At 35.8% G+C, this 16,759-nt stretch overlaps 1 protein-coding gene across 1 annotated transcript in view; it reads left to right on the top strand.

Moving 5' to 3' along the window:
• The window catches only part of LOC103972167 (callose synthase 10), a 61,099-nt gene extending 45,165 nt beyond the window's left edge, over window positions 1-15,934 (top strand). Inside the window, exons 39-51 of the mRNA XM_009386389.3 lie at window positions 1,453-1,565; window positions 4,801-4,853; window positions 4,921-5,097; window positions 5,192-5,239; window positions 5,438-5,596; window positions 5,984-6,097; window positions 6,175-6,263; window positions 6,358-6,516; window positions 6,666-6,768; window positions 7,882-8,001; window positions 11,759-11,809; window positions 11,885-12,064; window positions 15,462-15,934. Of these exons, the coding sequence (XP_009384664.1) occupies window positions 1,453-1,565; window positions 4,801-4,853; window positions 4,921-5,097; window positions 5,192-5,239; window positions 5,438-5,596; window positions 5,984-6,097; window positions 6,175-6,263; window positions 6,358-6,516; window positions 6,666-6,768; window positions 7,882-8,001; window positions 11,759-11,809; window positions 11,885-12,064; window positions 15,462-15,698 (1,603 nt within the window). The 3' untranslated portion in view covers window positions 15,699-15,934. The remainder of the gene's footprint in view (window positions 1-1,452; window positions 1,566-4,800; window positions 4,854-4,920; window positions 5,098-5,191; window positions 5,240-5,437; window positions 5,597-5,983; window positions 6,098-6,174; window positions 6,264-6,357; window positions 6,517-6,665; window positions 6,769-7,881; window positions 8,002-11,758; window positions 11,810-11,884; window positions 12,065-15,461) is intronic.
• Window positions 15,935-16,759: the final 825 nt, after the last annotated feature.

Genomic DNA, 16,759 nt, shown 5'->3' with positions numbered 1-16,759 from the left:
TGTATGTAGAAGATTTTCTTACAACTTAAGGTGAAATCTATGAACTAGAGTCTTGTCTAAAGAAATTGATGTTGTCAAATAATTGAGTTTGGTATAAATTTGTGAATTTATAATTTTTTTTATCCTACAATTCGTATAAAATTGTGGGTATCTTTTCTTGTATACATCTTCCGTATATCTCAATATCCTACATTCTACCCTAGCATGTATTACAATGAATGTTTAAAATCTTGATCTGAAGCCGATCTAACTTTGGCAGCCGGAGCAGTATGAATCCGGTACAGACCGGTGTATTGACACTTGTACGGGTTAATACCATCCAGACTGAGAAAGGGAGAGCAGAGGGGAGGAGCAGTGGAAGAGGAGGCATGTCAGAGAGTGGCAACTCTTATGAGGAGGAAGTGGTAACGGTGATGCAGCAGAGTCGCGGAGAATGGAACTGACGAGGAAGTGGTGCAGCCATGAATGAGGAGATCCTGCTGTGTGAAAGAGAGGAAGAAAGGGAGCATGATGGGAGAGAGAAAATAAAATTTAAAAAGGTAAATCGGACAATTGTCAGAAGTTCTGAGAAAATAGGGATACCGGCAGTAGGCTTATTATTAGTGGTACACCCAATAAGGTAATTGATCCGAGAGAAAACTGATGGTCCATGTACTGCTTCCTGATTGGACCAGTAAGTACTGGTTGGTGGCAACATATATGATCGTTTTAAAAATTTTGATTACAACTGCATCTGCACGTCAGTGAGATGTGTCACTATGAAGGCCTTCCACTTACATGAACCTAGAAACCCATATATAAGACCACCTATAAATCAAGGTAGATTACACTAGGGACAAACAGATGTGCCACTATGAAGGCCCTCACTTGCTGTCCTCTTAAAATATCATGGTCAACTTGAAGCACCAGATTTAGATCCTCCAATCATGAGAGAGTCGGTTTTTCCTAAAGCTTCTCTCCATACAGATCTTATCTACATTCACATGAAACATAATAGTCTTAATGTGAAACATATTAGTCTTAATCTTTGCTTTAAAGCACTTGTTCAATCAATATACTATGTTCTGTTGTTACATTTTGGAAAAAAATTATGAACTGTTAGTATGGATCTATGACCTTCTCATTTGTTTGAGTTTTTTTTAGGCAAATTATATGCAGCAGCGTGTCCAATATCATTTCACTAGGTAAAAGATATTAGGGGTTGTTTTTGCAGGTTGGTAGATCTTGTAACATTAGTGTCAGATTTCCTTTTACCTGTTACTCCTTATGTCTTGATCTTCACATTTGCTGATGTTCACTTTTAGAGTGATTTTTTATTATGAGACTCGGTAGTCATCTTTTTCACTCTTAAATTGGATCTTCTTGTTCATACATATTTGTTCTGTAATAAAATGTATGAGATCATTTGGTTTAACATCCTCTTTTCTCATTTTCTTTCTTATCTTTTAATAGGGTTCGTATGCACTATGGACATCCAGATGTTTTTGATAGGACATTTCACATAACTAGAGGTGGCATAAGCAAGGCATCTCGTGTAATCAACATCAGTGAAGATATATATGCTGGTTGGTTTCATGAACATTTGGCATCCTTTACCCTACAGTTTACACGAACTCCCTTTTTGCTATTTCTTTTATGTACAGTAACAAATTAGAAGTGCTTTTTTATTTGTTTTTGGATCTGCAAATCAACATAGTTTTCAAGGTCTAATGCTGTTATGCTGCCAACTTTTTTAGATTTGTTTCGTCTGCCATTGGATTATGCTGCCAAATATACTAATGTATGTTGGATAGGTGCTGCTATGCTAGTTCCTGTAATATCTTTTGGTTAGATACTAGTATTTGAATTATTATTATTATTAACAATGTTGAAAGTATGTTGCCAGCATGTAATTGTTATCTTTCTTGTATGCAACTAAGACTTGCGCTATGTTTGCCAGAAAACCCAAAATGGATTCTATAAATTTACTTAAAGAATCTAATTTGACTTTACTGTAAGGATATTGAGGTAGCTATAGTTTTATTCATTTGACAAATGAACTATTTGGATGACCTAGATTAGCTTGCAAGTTGCAGAAAGTTTTAAATGATTTCAAAGGCATATAGTGATACCAAGGTGTTTGTTGAATGATTCCAGACTACTGAAGTTTCTCCTGCTTGTACCAATGCTTTTTCGGTTTCTCATATTGCCACTTAATCTTTTAAGGGCCACTCATCATAATGAGACATGGTGGCATGGGCTTTGTTACTATTGATGCAAGTACAGGTCCTCCTAACTTCTTGTATTCAAGGTTCAATTTGCAGCACGGAATCTTCATGAATGAGGATAGTAAACAGAGACTGAAAGGTGGTAGAGAATAAATCTGAAAGGAGGATTAGAATTTGTAGAAATGCCATGAAGGATATGGAAAGAAGACAACTATGGCTATTGAGCCATAAAGAAGCTTATTGTTTCATACTAGTTTCATCTTTGCATATGATAAAATATTCACAACTTATAACTAGCCTCATATTTACATTAAAAGGTGTCTTTAGAAAAAGGAAATAGAGATTAGAATTAGGTAATTATATCTTTTCCTTTCAAGATGTTTATTATAGCTTTCAGTTTCTTTGTTTTCTGTTGAGAAGTCTTAATTTTGACAAATTCAAGGTTTGCCTTATCGGTGTACCGATCGGCCATTGGTATGGTATGTACCGATTTATATCAACGTATTGCATGTCGATATGGCAACACGTACCAATGGCACGAAAAATGATCCAAAAATTCTTGAAAAATAGAAAAAGATAGATTAGGATTTTTAAGTTGAAAATAAATATAAATTTAGTATAATTTTAACAAAAATAATCTACATTAGTAAAGAATAATGACATTTTTCAGGCTTTGAGTAGTTTTACGGTATGTTCCGAGTCGTTCTTTCGTTGATATTGAATTATTTACAAAGAAATGATTTGAATTGTTAGATTATTTTTTTAAAAATTAAACTTTAAGATTCAAATAAATCTAGTAATCAATCGATGGATATATCCCGTTCTTTCACCAAAAAGAACGATGAGACTCCATAGGTGGTGGATCGGGGTCTTCGATTTTATGTATATGTATATTAATTTGATATGCTTGTCGAATCCAATCTTGAAATTGTTCTCACGACATAGTATACTGATACATTATATGCCATTGGTGCATCAATATGATGATGATTGTAGTCTAATTGTCATAAACCATATGTGTCCGAGGTGGCTCCTGAGGCAAGTATGATTGTGGCATCTGTTGGTACAGAGCACGGAGAATATCATAACTTTTACTTTTGCCATTGATCTGCTATTTCGTATCATAAGATCGAGCACCGTACTATTGCTCAGAGACGAATGACCATCACTGTGCTGCTGTTAGTCGTAAATTCTCCATAATACGATGGCTGTGAATATGATGAGCTCCGTTCTATGTATATGTTGTGTCGGCTTTGTTGCATCTGCTCAAAATCATCCACTGCTTTTCCTTTCGCCTTCCATGTATAAACTTGATTAGTACCTCGTCGAGTTCCATGATTTGAATCTTGGGTGAGTTTTAGAGAGTGAAAATATTTTGTTTAGTTAATCCTCAAATTTGATTCAATCATCTAATTTAAGTATTAATCCTCCTAAATTAGCCTCCTAAATTTGATCTAATCTACAAATCGTAGTTTTGTTGAGTTTAAGAGAGAAATTGTGAGAATGAGAGAGAGATGCGAGTGAGAAAGAGTTTGAAAGAGTTGAAGAGTTTGAGAGAGTGAAATGGGTTGAAGGAGGCGGGGGGAGGAAAAAAACCCTTTCCTCCCGTTCAAACGATCAAATAGACTGTTTGAAACTTGGCAATCTTAGCCCTTGATCGGTATCGGCCGAAATCTAACCATTACTGATCAGAACGATTGGGTTTCGACTATTCCGACTGGTATAGATCTGGTATCGCTCGATACAGGATCATGTAATGTGTACCGCACGTTATAGTACGGTCCACATACCGGTCTCTTGTCGGACTAGTATGTACCGCTGATTCCGGGCACTTTACCATGGTGCAGTGGACTTCGGACAGATTCACTAATTTTGAGTCGTTTCTGGTGTTTGAAAATTTTTAGTTTTTTGACCATGCTGGATTGTGATTAGCAGTTCTAAACCCAAAAATTGTTGGAAATATTCTTTTAATTAAAAGATTAATGCCTGGGATATAATTCGATGGTTTAGCTTGATTTTTGGCAGTCTCAGCCCCAAAAATCTATCCAGACTGTTACTTAAATTCATAGGCATTTTCAGACTAAGATAGCTGATCCCAATTTATTTAAGCTTGTCTAGAATGAGTTATGTGGTCAGTTTTGTAATGGGTGATTTATCTCCAACTGGCATACTTAAACCTCTCTTGAGAATCCTACAGCAATTTTGTAAGAGTAAATGAATAAATTCTCTCCAGGCAGTCAGTGCTATTAATTTATTTTTCTAAAACAATATTCATCTGCTTGTAAATGTTTAGACTAAGTGTTTGGCCAGGAAAACATGTAGATGAAAGCATTGACTTGCAAATTAAGAAAATCTGAAATGAGTGAAGATAAATAATGTTTTCCAATTGATTCAAGAAATTATATAGGAACAAGGATAATGCATTATTGAAGTGATAACATTTTTGTAAAATGTAAAATTTTAATAGTAGATTATTCAATCACATGGATTCTTTGATGACTGATTACGATGTTTGTCAAGTAGGATGTCTTATTCTATGGTTTATCATTGAACCTATTGTTGGAATGCCTAAGTGTTTTAAGGTTTCTTGCAGGGTTCAATTCCACATTGCGACAGGGCAATATTACACACCATGAATATATTCAGGTTCTGCTTGTGCTATCTTTCAGTGAATTATAATGGCATGTTTGCTGAAAACTTTGTCTTGTAATAGGTTGGAAAAGGCAGAGATGTTGGGTTGAACCAAATTGCTCTTTTTGAGGGTAAAGTAGCTGGTGGAAATGGAGAACAAGTGTTGAGTAGAGATGTTTATCGACTTGGGCAGCTTTTTGACTTCTTTAGAATGTTATCTTTCTTCTTCACAACAGTTGGTTATTATGTTTGTACTATGGTACTAATTTTCCCTTTATCTTTCTGTGTGCCTTATATGAATTTTTGAAATTATTTGGACTGTGATCTATGGAACTTCCCTTCTTTCTATGCAGATGACTGTTCTTACTGTTTACATTTTCTTGTACGGAAGAGTGTACCTGGTAATTCCTGGCTCAATTATCAAGTATATCTTATTGAGTTACACAGAAACGATTTATTATTAATTTAATTTTTCATTTTTTTACATATTTTAGTGAATTTTTTTTTTATCATAAACAAATTTTGTTTTTTTTTCTTACTGGTCAATTATATATTATAATCCTTGTTTACCCTAAATCAAGTCGTCTGAAACTTTTTAGGCACTATCTGGACTAGATTCTGCAATATCAACGAAGGCTAGGATGTTGGGCAACACTGCACTAGATGCTGCTCTAAATGCTCAGTTCTTGGTTCAAATTGGAGTTTTTACAGCAGTACCAATGATAATGGGTTTTATATTGGAGCTTGGATTAATGAAGGTCTGCCTGGCTATTTCTGTAGTTCTTTTCCCTTCTTGAAAAATATTTTAATAAATTTTGTGGATTTAGTGTTCCTAGTCTGCTTATGCAGTACTGTTCTATAGAACTTGTTGTCATTAGTTGCCTCTTCATTTTATTATAAAAGATAATTAAGGAGCAGTTACCTTCCCCATTAAGTAATTCAGGAATTGGCTACAAGAATTATAACATGCACAGCCATTTAGTATAGTGTTCAAGATACAAAATATAATTTTGTTTGAAGTAATGGGCCAATAATTTCAGATTGTAGTAACTTGGAAGACTGTCAAGTTTGAATCTATGACCATTCGGAATGCTGACTTTTTTAATATTGGTTGAACTTTTTGATTCATGTTGAAAACCATGCAGGCTGTCTTCAGTTTTGTTACCATGCAACTCCAGCTTTGTGCAGTTTTCTTTACATTTTCTCTTGGAACCAGAACCCACTATTTTGGTAGAACGATTCTTCATGGAGGTGCCAAAGTATGTACTCTTACCTGTTGAACTTTTTGTGGTGATTCTGCCTTCTCTTAATGCATAATACTCATTGATTTTAACAGTACAAGGCAACTGGTAGAGGCTTTGTTGTTCGTCATATCAAGTTTGCTGAAAATTACAGGCTTTATTCAAGAAGCCACTTTGTTAAGGCGTAAGTTCTATTATCTTCCAATCTTCGATGTACTTTTGTTTGCTTCAGAGGAATCTTTTATCTTAATATACATGAATGGTTTTGATTTTTGCAGACTTGAAGTTGCACTTCTTCTGATTGTCTACATTGCATATGGATATACTAGAAATGGTGTATCTTCGTTCATTCTTCTCACTGTCAGCAGTTGGATCCTCGTGATATCATGGCTATTTGCACCATATATTTTCAACCCTTCTGGATTTGAATGGCAGAAGTAAGTTTCTCATGAAATTAATTATAAATGTGATATTTTCAATTACTTTGTAATTTGCAAGTATCTTGATTTTTTAAAGTCCTTTTTCTTAAGTTGAGTTTTCTATGTTTGTTTTTTATGAATGGTACTGTTTGATATCTGATTACCAGAACTGTCGAGGATTTTGATGATTGGACTGCTTGGCTTCTGTATAAAGGTGGAGTTGGGATTAAGGGAGAGAATAGCTGGGAATCTTGGTGGGATGAAGAGCAGGTATTTTTTTTAGTTTTCTTGAAATGCTTAATATGCATTTGTGCTTTATCATGTGGACCCTCTAATCTCCTTCATCATGTAATATATAATATATTCGATTATATCTTATATCCTGTCTCTTTGGTTTTCAGAAAATTAATTATTGAACTGGAGCTGCAGCTCGTCTTGCAACATTAGCTGTTTTTGAATAAATTATTTTAAAAAACTAAATGGTCTTAAAATATCTCTTACTAAAGATATTATTTTGTTGTTCTGGTATTTTCTTTTGATGGTCTTTAAACTTCAGTGCTTGTGTTTTGTTGATTTTGGTATGGTAGTATTTGGCTTAAAGTGAGCCTCTTCTGGCCCTTTTCATGTGTCCTTTAAATGATGACATTGTCTTAAAGGAGCATGTCTTATTAGGTTGATAGTGCTGTTTTTGTTGTAAATATTTAATGGGCTTTTTTTCTCTATTTATTTATCCTGTCCTCTTAGTGGGGTCAAATTCGCTTGTTCCATGTCTTCTGACAATGGATGGCGTTGATTGCTGATGGCTTTACTTGCTTCTAATAGTGTGATCAAATGGTATGGTGAGTGATGAACAGTGTATATTTATTTACCATGACTAGTAAGGTCCACTCCTTAAGTTGACTGGTTAACAAAATTACCAAATTGGTTGATACGAAATAAGTCTGGTTTGTATATATGACTCGTTAAACATTTCTGTTGGATTGAATTATCGGTTCATCTCTCCTCATCTCAGATTATTTATGTTCTTCAAACCTAGTGCAGTTTGTTGGACATGGCATTTCAATTAATCCATGTTTTGTAGTTTGTTTAGGATTTTGGCTTTGATGTGTTCTTGCAGATTATCAATCTTGTACTGAGAGCTAAGAAGTCAAAATTTAGTATTGAATGATGTTTACTATCCTATAAAGATTTCTTTAACCATGATTAAATATCTTCTTAATTTTAGTTATATTTTGTTTATGAGTCATATCAAAATACTTATAGGGAATATTTTGGAAATGTTTTCTTAATTTGTAATATATTTTGTCGTGTAGAGTCATATCCAATTATAGAGGGAAAATTTTGGAAATTTTTTCTTAGCGTATCTGATATTTTGTTCTGTAGAGCCACATCCAAACACTTAGAGGAAAGATCTTGGAGACTATCTTGAGCCTCAGATTTTTCATATTTCAATATGGAATTGTCTACAAGCTGCATCTCACTGGAGCTGATACTTCACTCGCCGTAAGTTTTATCCTCATAACTACTTGACTATTAGCAATCGCTGGGACCAATTGAAGTTTTATATTAGTGGTTCTACTGCTATCTTTATCAACAAATTAAGAATATGACTTTCTCATAGTGTGTATTGTTTCAGTCTTGTACAGATTTATAGAACTGCTTGCTTCATGTTTTTAATTATCTCATATGCACCACCTTCAAATAAGTACTCATAGTTTTCATATTTATTCGATTATTACTGCTGAATATTTGGGCATAATTGTGGTGGAAGAAACCATAATTACTAGTAGATGATAGAAAAATGTAAAATTTTCAGATTAGAGATACTTTTATTTGCATTATTAGGTACTTGTATTTGCATAATTAGGATATACATCTGATAATAAACTGTGGCACTAATAGTCAAATGCTAGTTTTCCATGGTATTAAGATATCTTTTATAAGGTTTTAAATATTAGTACTGGTACTGGCACCCATAGTAGAATTTTACCAGGTTGATATGTATCTATTGGTATGGTATGCTATGTCTACAGATAATACACTAGTAAGAAAAAATATTTAAACTTATTGTATTTTTAGGTACATTGTAATATCAGGAAGTTATGAGGGTGTAGTTGATGTAAATAATATTTGAAACCTAGTTGTCAACATTGAAAGCTGAGGCACCTAAGATAGTTGGGTGAATTTGAGTCCAAAAGACTTCAGGTAAGAAAAAGTGAAAGCCCAATTGAGCTCAATATCTGAGAAACCCAAAAATTAAATCCATCCTATATCAACAGATAAAATAGCAAACTTATTGTGTGAAACACAAACGAAATACAGAGAAAATGCAAACAAATGAGTCATTGTCTGACAGAATCTTACCAGGTGATATGTATCTAATGGTATGGTATACTTTGCCTTGATATAGTACACTTGTAAGAAACTAAATATTAAAGATTATTGTATTGTCAGTACATTGGTATATCACGAAGGTAAGAGGGGTGTAGTTTGTTATAGACAATATTTGAAACCTAAGTATCAACAATGAAAGCTGAGGTATCTAAGATGGGTGAACTTTACTCCAAAATACTTATAAAGTAAAATGTCAAAGCCCAATTGAGCCCGATATTTGAGAACCCCAAAAGTCCAATCCATGATATCATATATCAACCGCACAAATACCATATTCAATGTATGAAAGCCAAAGTGAAATAAAGAGAGAATACAACAACAACAAAACCATAAGTCTCAATTATTTGGGATTGGCTACATGGATCTTTTGTCATCACTGAGATATGTAAAAAGCCATATGTTTAGTTAAGTTCAGGATACTTAAATATTTATTTATAGTTTATATTAAAGTAACTATAAATACTTATTGAGCCCTTTATCTTGCCTGTTCCCCTTATCTTGGGAAGAAGGTTGAGATGAACATAGACTTCTGCTTCCTAGATTTCTCCTTGTTTCCAAGCATAAAGTTGAACCTTTTTCAAGTCGATGAAGTGGGAAGAAGAAATGTTGTTCCTTGATTTTGCACTAGAATAAGATTACAGTCACAAGTTTCATATAAATCTCTTACATTGGCAAGTGTCGGACTGCCACATCAATGTCAGTGGTTTCCAAGCATGTTAAAAGAAGGCTCACTTATGGTCAAAGACACTTGCAATGAGGCAAATGAGTAGAGATGGTAAAATTGCTGTTTTGGTTGTCTCAGATTGACACGGAACTTCCACGAGGGCAGGAGGCCAACGGGTAGAATTAGTAAGGATTGTTGCGATAGTTGGAATAAATTGGCTTTTATTGTCCTAGAGAGGAATTGTGATGCATCATGCCAACCTTTAATACTGTTGCTGATGTATAGAAAGGTCAATCTCGGGCCCATGTCGATCAGCACTAGAATCTGCAGATAGAGTGGGGTTGAAACGTATGGTGCCTTTAGGCATCAGTATTTGCCTGTCCATGGAATGACAATTCTTGAGAAGCTGACATTTGTTGGATATCCTCTAGGTCCTAGCTTATGTCCTTCAAATGTAGCTGGATGGCCAATGTAGTTACTAGGCACCAATCTCTAGTACTATAGTGGATGATTGCCAACAATAAAAATCAGGTGGCTAACTTTGGATAACTTCAACCAACACCAATACTTTTACCAATTAACATCCTAGAAGATTTCACAAATCCCTTCTCTCTTAGTTTTCTACTTTTCAGAAATATATTGGTTGATGAATTAGTAGTTGTCATTTTTGATTCTTTAGTCCCTTCAGTATTTATATACCTGTTATGTTTCTTGGCTTATTTACAAATGGTATTCAAGCTCTTATTTTTGCAAGGTAGCCACGACTTATATAGGTGAATCCATGGAGGGTCATCATTGACTAGCTTTCAAAAAAGTCTTTTTTATTATTATCCCAGCTTATGGAAGCTATTGCACACTTAGCAATCAATTGTAGCGTCTATCTGTAGATTTCTAGTATATTGCATTCACAACAAATGCATGTATGTGCATCTCTGTCGAGCATAGTTAAGGATGCAATGCCTAAGTTCCAGTGCCTATGTGAGCCATCCAAGGTGGTCATATGCTTCATACGTTTACAAATTTGAAAAATGCTTGCAACATAGGCTTCTGAATTTGGCAACTTTAGCTCATATATCCAGTATTTGGATTGCACCTCTGTTTCCATCCATCCCACAACTAGACTCATTGATACTAGGGCATGCAAACAGGCTGAATCTCACCAACCGATTATGAAATATTTTGTTGAGCTACACATCACCTGTCACGTAAGCTTAATGACACTAATGTTAATTTTACTGTGAACATTGGGTCAATGGATGACCCTTTGCTTTTTGCAAAAAGTTCAGCCAGAACTTAACCTTGTAAACTTATCCTTTTGCACTTTTGTTTTTTAGCTTATTATACTTCAAAATGATTCAACGAGCAACTTTGTTTTACATAATTTCCAAAGGACATCACTGGCATGCAAAGCACAGGGTTTCTGCTCACTGGTGTCAATGTCATGTCCGGCAAAGTGTGTCAGCACACCCTTGGCACAGCATGTATCTCAACACCAATGCTGCGCTAACATGGGACATTCCATCTGGTATAAGCCAGCATGTTCACCTTGTGCAACCCTTGTAAACTATAGCAGCTTGTGTGACATAATATTATTAGCAAGGAGTGCAGTTTCGGTTACCGTGCTGGTCCATAGCCTAACAGGTACAGGTCCAACATACTGTAATACCATTGGGGGAGGGAGAGGAGGAGAGGAAGAAGAAGGAAGAGGAAGAAAAAGAAAGGAAGAGGAGGAGGTGGAGGAAGGAGGGAAGGCATACTAAAGTGAGTGGAGCACATCGACAGTGGCAAGAGGCGACCGTATGAGCAGTGGTGGGTGAAGACCTTGCTAGGAGTCGTGAGGAGTCAGGTCTGGCTGAGCTCTAGTTAAAAGGGGTGCGTGTGTGTGTGTGCTGGTTGGACCAATAAATACCAGCTGAACCTGCTGGTTTAGCAAACCATGATTGATAGTTTTGTTTACTACACTTGCTGTGTTTCCTGTCATCAACTATGATTCTCTTGTTTGCCCCTCGAAGTGTGCCCTTGGTAGGGGTTTTAACATTTGCACAATTTAATCCAAAGTTAGCTTGCAAGTACTGGTATTATCTGCAAAAAGATAAGGTATCTGTATTCACCATCATCAATATTTTTTAACAGAATTTGAAATGGTTACTTAGTCCATATCTCTTTTTTCTGGTGCTGAATGGTTCCAACTTGTCTTTCCAGATTTATGGTTTTTCATGGGTAGTTCTGCTTCTAATCGTCATGATATTCAAGGTGAGGAACAACATGCCTGCTTTAAAAGTGAAGAATTAAGTTGCATTGCATTATGGTTCTTATTTTGCCTTGCAGGTTTTTACCGTTAGTCCAAAAAAGACACAGATTCAGCTGATGATGCGATTGACGCAAGGAATCGCTGCTATAGGACTCATTGCCGGACTTGTTCTAGTTGTTGCCTTGACAAATCTGACAATTCCTGATTTGTTTGCATGTGTGCTGGCAATTATACCAACTGGCTGGGCCATATTGTGTGTAAGTCTAAATTGATCACCAATTTTGTATCATGATTTTTGCCTGTATAGCATATGCATTTGTGTTTAATACTTTGCCTCTCAAGAAGTCTTTTTTATGTGATTTTAGCAAGCACTAGGTTCCAGCGAAAAGGACCTTTTGTTGTGCATCCATTTTTAGTTTTGTTATTTTGAGTGTTACTAATGCATATGACTCCTATCTGAATATATTGGAATCAGTGGATTATTTTAACATTAGGATTTAAGTTTCAAACTATAACAGGTGTTTGTTTAGGATTTTGTCAGACTCCAAAATTTTGAAACTAGGTATATTTTATATGGAGTCCTTTATTTCAAGAAGCTCAATATCAGTAAGAGTAGTAGCAGAGTTCTTTCGCTTGAGAAGGTTTTGGGCTGCCAAAGTGTCTGAGACTGAGCTATGTTATTCTGTTTTCCCATCTGTGTATTAAACTTTCTTTAGTTTGGTGGCCCTTGACCTTTTTCTATCTGTGTTCATGATTCTGTTTATTTTCCTCTTATTCTAACTTTCTACTGAAGATGCATTTCAGCTGTTGCTATGTCACTAGGCTCTCTCAAAACATTGGGTCAGTTTATTAAATCTTAATCTCTGTTTGTAATAATCAAATTGGACTTGCCACTGAGGTTATATTGGTGTCTGGTCTAATCCACCTTAATTTCGAAATCTGTTACTCTCAAGTTTTTAATGCTTATTTGAAGGATCATAGTTACCGAGAACATGGAATGTTTTGGGTTGTGTTACTAGTTAAGGGAATACTACTTAGTTTGCTCCATTATTCTTGAGGGTTCATATCAGTTGGTTTTTTTCTTTTGGGTTTGTTGTGTATAAGAGCAGCACTTGTCTACTTGCTGTGCTGATTAGATATTTTGATTTCAGTGGGTAGCACTTGTCTATGCATCTGATTAATTTAATAATAATGGTAGAAGAAGTGAAAGCTATGAACTCTTTGTTTCTTATTAATTGTTCAGTGTTATCTTGATTTGGGCTTTTCATGGTAGCTTGCAGTGCAGGAATGCCCACAGATTTATTTGTCTTCATTTGGCTTATATCTAGAAAACACAGTTGAAAGTATTGGATCCTCAATTTCAGTATTCTGTATGGGGTACAATAATCATTGAAGATGAAATTTTTTTTTACTGTGGTTAGGTATAGGTTACCATAATTATCTAGGACCTATGGTTCTATATAGGATATCATAGATATCCAAGACGAATGTATCTTCAATTGAAATTAGGTAGTGGCTGCAGTTCCAACCAGCGATTTCAATAAGCGCTCGGGCGAGGCAAGGCGAGGCCCGAGCACCTCGCTTCATGTCCAGGTGGCGCACTTCAAAGAGGCACCACCTGGGCGCTCGCCCAAGCCCAGGCGCTTCGGGCGCTTCGGGCGAGCGCTCGGGTTAAACCAGGCAACCCTCGTGCTTTAGTTGGTTCAATCGAACCAACTAAAGCACCGATATCAGCCTCCTAGCATCCCTCTCTCGGCTTCCCCAACCCTAACCCTGCTCGCGATTCTGTCGACAACATTTCCTCTCCGCTGTCGCTGCTCTTCGTTGCCACTATCGCTGCTCGCCGTTGCTCCCGTTGTCGTTGCTCGTTGCTATCATTGCTGCTGCTCTCAGTTAGCAGCATCAGTCTTACTCTTATGTTGCGCTCTCGCTACCGCTGCACGCTGCTATCGCTACCGTTGCCACTATCACTGCTTGCCGCTGCTGTCGCTGCTTGCCATTGTTGCCGTTGCTTGCTGTTGTTGTCTTACTCTTACACTTCTCAAATCAACTCGATAGTATACTGTTAACAGTATATTAATAGTATAATGTTAACTGTATATTAGTAACAGTATTTTTTATTTATTAGATTAATAATATATTATTTTAATTTTAATACTGTTAATTTTTATTATTTGAAATTATTGTTATTGTTTTGAATTTTGAGACTTTTTGTTAATGTGATATTGTGATTTTACAAGATTTTCTTAATTTAATATCATATTTTTATTTAAATAATTATATTTATTAATTATATTATATATTTTTATATTTTAGTGTCTCGTTTCGGTCGGACGAGTGCTAGGGCATTTTTGGACCTTGGCGCCTAGCGCTTTTTAAATCACTGGTTCCAACATGCATGGAGGGTTCCTGCTAATTATGAGAAAAATAATAATTTTTATCTTACTTCATGTTGATTATTCAAGTTCCGTTATTAACTAATAGAGTCTAGCACATATAGCTTCCACTTGTGTGGGGGGTCTAGGGTGGGTCAACATATGTATCTTGTCTTTTCAAAGCAAAGAAGCTTTTTCTGAAACTTGAACCTTGGTCTCCCAAGTTGCAAAGTATCAATTTTGCTATAGCACCAAGTTTCACCCTCTACCTTTCTGCCTTTGGATTGTAGACCTGGGATAAAACACCAATATGTGGTAGTGTAAGTAGCTCAGTTTGAGCATCAAGATCTTGAAGTATGATCCTATCAACTTTCATCTGTAATTATGGGAAGCATCTTATTTTGGTGTAGGTTGAATTAAATTGCAAATCATTTATGGTATAGAAAGAACGGGACAAAGTTATTTATAAATAGGTGAGATGAACTATATACAAACAGCTTGGAACTTTCCTGCAACCTCAAATGAGAGTTATCTCAGGGCAGTACTGAAATTGTGTAGATTCTGTAGTTAATAGTTGTAGAATGAGCCACTCATGATTAATTCTCTCATGTATGATGACTTAATATCTGAGGAATCTGAGCAGACCTTGAGCAAATCAAGTTTTACATACTGAGCGTATAATGGAGTTTTTTAGTTGCCATCTTCCCCTATACGAGAAAAATTGGAGTTGATAATCATTTGTGCTAGATATGGGTATCTGAGGCAGAAATATTAGCATTGTTCACTCCTTTGGTAACATTTTGTTCTCCATTTGGTTGACTTTTCTTTTTTTTCATCTTTTTGTTTAACATGTCAATCTTGTTTTCTTTTGCAATTCTTTTTCTTGTTTTTTTTATTCTTCATTATGTGTTTATTTGTGTCCAAATGAGATATGTTAGACTGAATTTGCACTATCTGGAACAAATTCTTGTCTGAGAAATTACATGTTCAGTGCAAGCTTAAAGAATAGTAGTTGCTGAAATGTTGTTGTACTCTTGAAGGCCATTTGCTCGATTAACTTCGCATTACTATTGGAACCCGTGTAGTTTCAAATGGTTAGTAATCTGTTGCATAGGTCATAGGCAGCTCACCCAGCACTAGGGCAATGCTGAGAGCTGCGGCTAGGAAGGGGCATCTGAGGCCATTGTGAATTGCTAACTGTCATAGATTCATTTATATATTGCAGCTTTCTTGCATCAATAAATTTGCCTCTACCACTTATGTCTCCTCTGCTTGGCAGCTGGCTATTGCATGGAAAGGCCTAGTCCGAACTCTGGGATTATGGGACTCTGTTCGTGAAATTGCTCGAATGTATGATGCTGGGATGGGCATGGTTATCTTTGCTCCTGTAGCATTTCTATCATGGTTCCCATTTGTGTCTACCTTCCAGTCTCGGCTTCTATTTAATCAAGCATTCAGCCGAGGGTTGGAAATCTCCCTCATTCTGGCAGGGAACAAGGCAAACGTTCAGGCTTAAAAGAATCTTTTGGGTGTCAACAATGAGATTAAGGCATATTGATGTTTCAAAAATATTAATTACCTTGAGTTGTGGCTTGCACTCTAATCTGCAAAATGTATTGCACTAGAGCAGTGGTGTTACCAATTCGAACCCCAAAAGCGGTCTCATCAATTGTCCTTGTATGTTATTTCATATTTTCTGGTGCAATGTACAGTTTCATTTTCTGGTGCAATGTTAATTTTATCTTTTTATGATGTGCCATTTATGTCCCTTTGAAGGTACTGATGGATTGAGTTCATAATGTATTTTATTAAAATACACTTTTTGACAACTGATGGATTCATCGTCATCTCCATTATGTATATGATTTCCTTTGGTAAAATTCTGTGTTCCACATGCTCTGGGGCTTTCATGCTTGAATCAGTTTCTTGGTCCTGATGACATTGCTTTTTGGATTGCCATGCAGAATGTGGCATTCAATGTTGAATGAGGCTGTGTTTATTGATGATACATGTGTAAGATGACATGCATTGATCTAAGTTGGATGAATTTTTAATGTAGTATGGTACGGTTGTGGTATCGGTCTGGCTAGTGTTTGTTACATGGCAGAACTCTAATGCTCGGTTTCCTTGTAGGTTCCGTACGGTGATAATGGATTATATTATGTGGAGTTTGTAGAATATGTTGTGTGGATTATATTCTAATGGGGTTTAGTGGAGTTGGGTACATATTCCTCGAGGTTCATTGTTGTGACATTACTTTTCATACTTTTTTTTTTTTTTTTCGATCAGTATCTTTTGATACTAAACGCCAAGAGGTAATCTTTATGTTATTCTTTCAACTTGTATATACTAGTGTAGATTTAGAATTCACTTTTTCAGATCGATGCCACATCTCGATGTTGATTTTGTTCAAATTTTAGGATGCTTAGATTGTAGAATGAAATCAGAATCCTAGTGAATACGAGACCACGGGTTGATCACATCACGAAAGGGCAACAGACAGGAGAAAATAGAAAGAAATACAAGGCGTTTCTCATGTCCTTTCCTCTAATGTTTTGTAAGCTCTAAAGCATTCTT

The sequence above is a fragment of the Musa acuminata genome, chromosome BXJ1-2 (genome assembly GCF_036884655.1).
Source record: "Musa acuminata AAA Group cultivar baxijiao chromosome BXJ1-2, Cavendish_Baxijiao_AAA, whole genome shotgun sequence".
Taxonomy (NCBI): Eukaryota; Viridiplantae; Streptophyta; class Magnoliopsida; order Zingiberales; family Musaceae; genus Musa; species Musa acuminata.
Note: the sequence above shows the minus strand (reverse complement) of the source record. Positions and strands in the feature narration are given on the sequence as shown.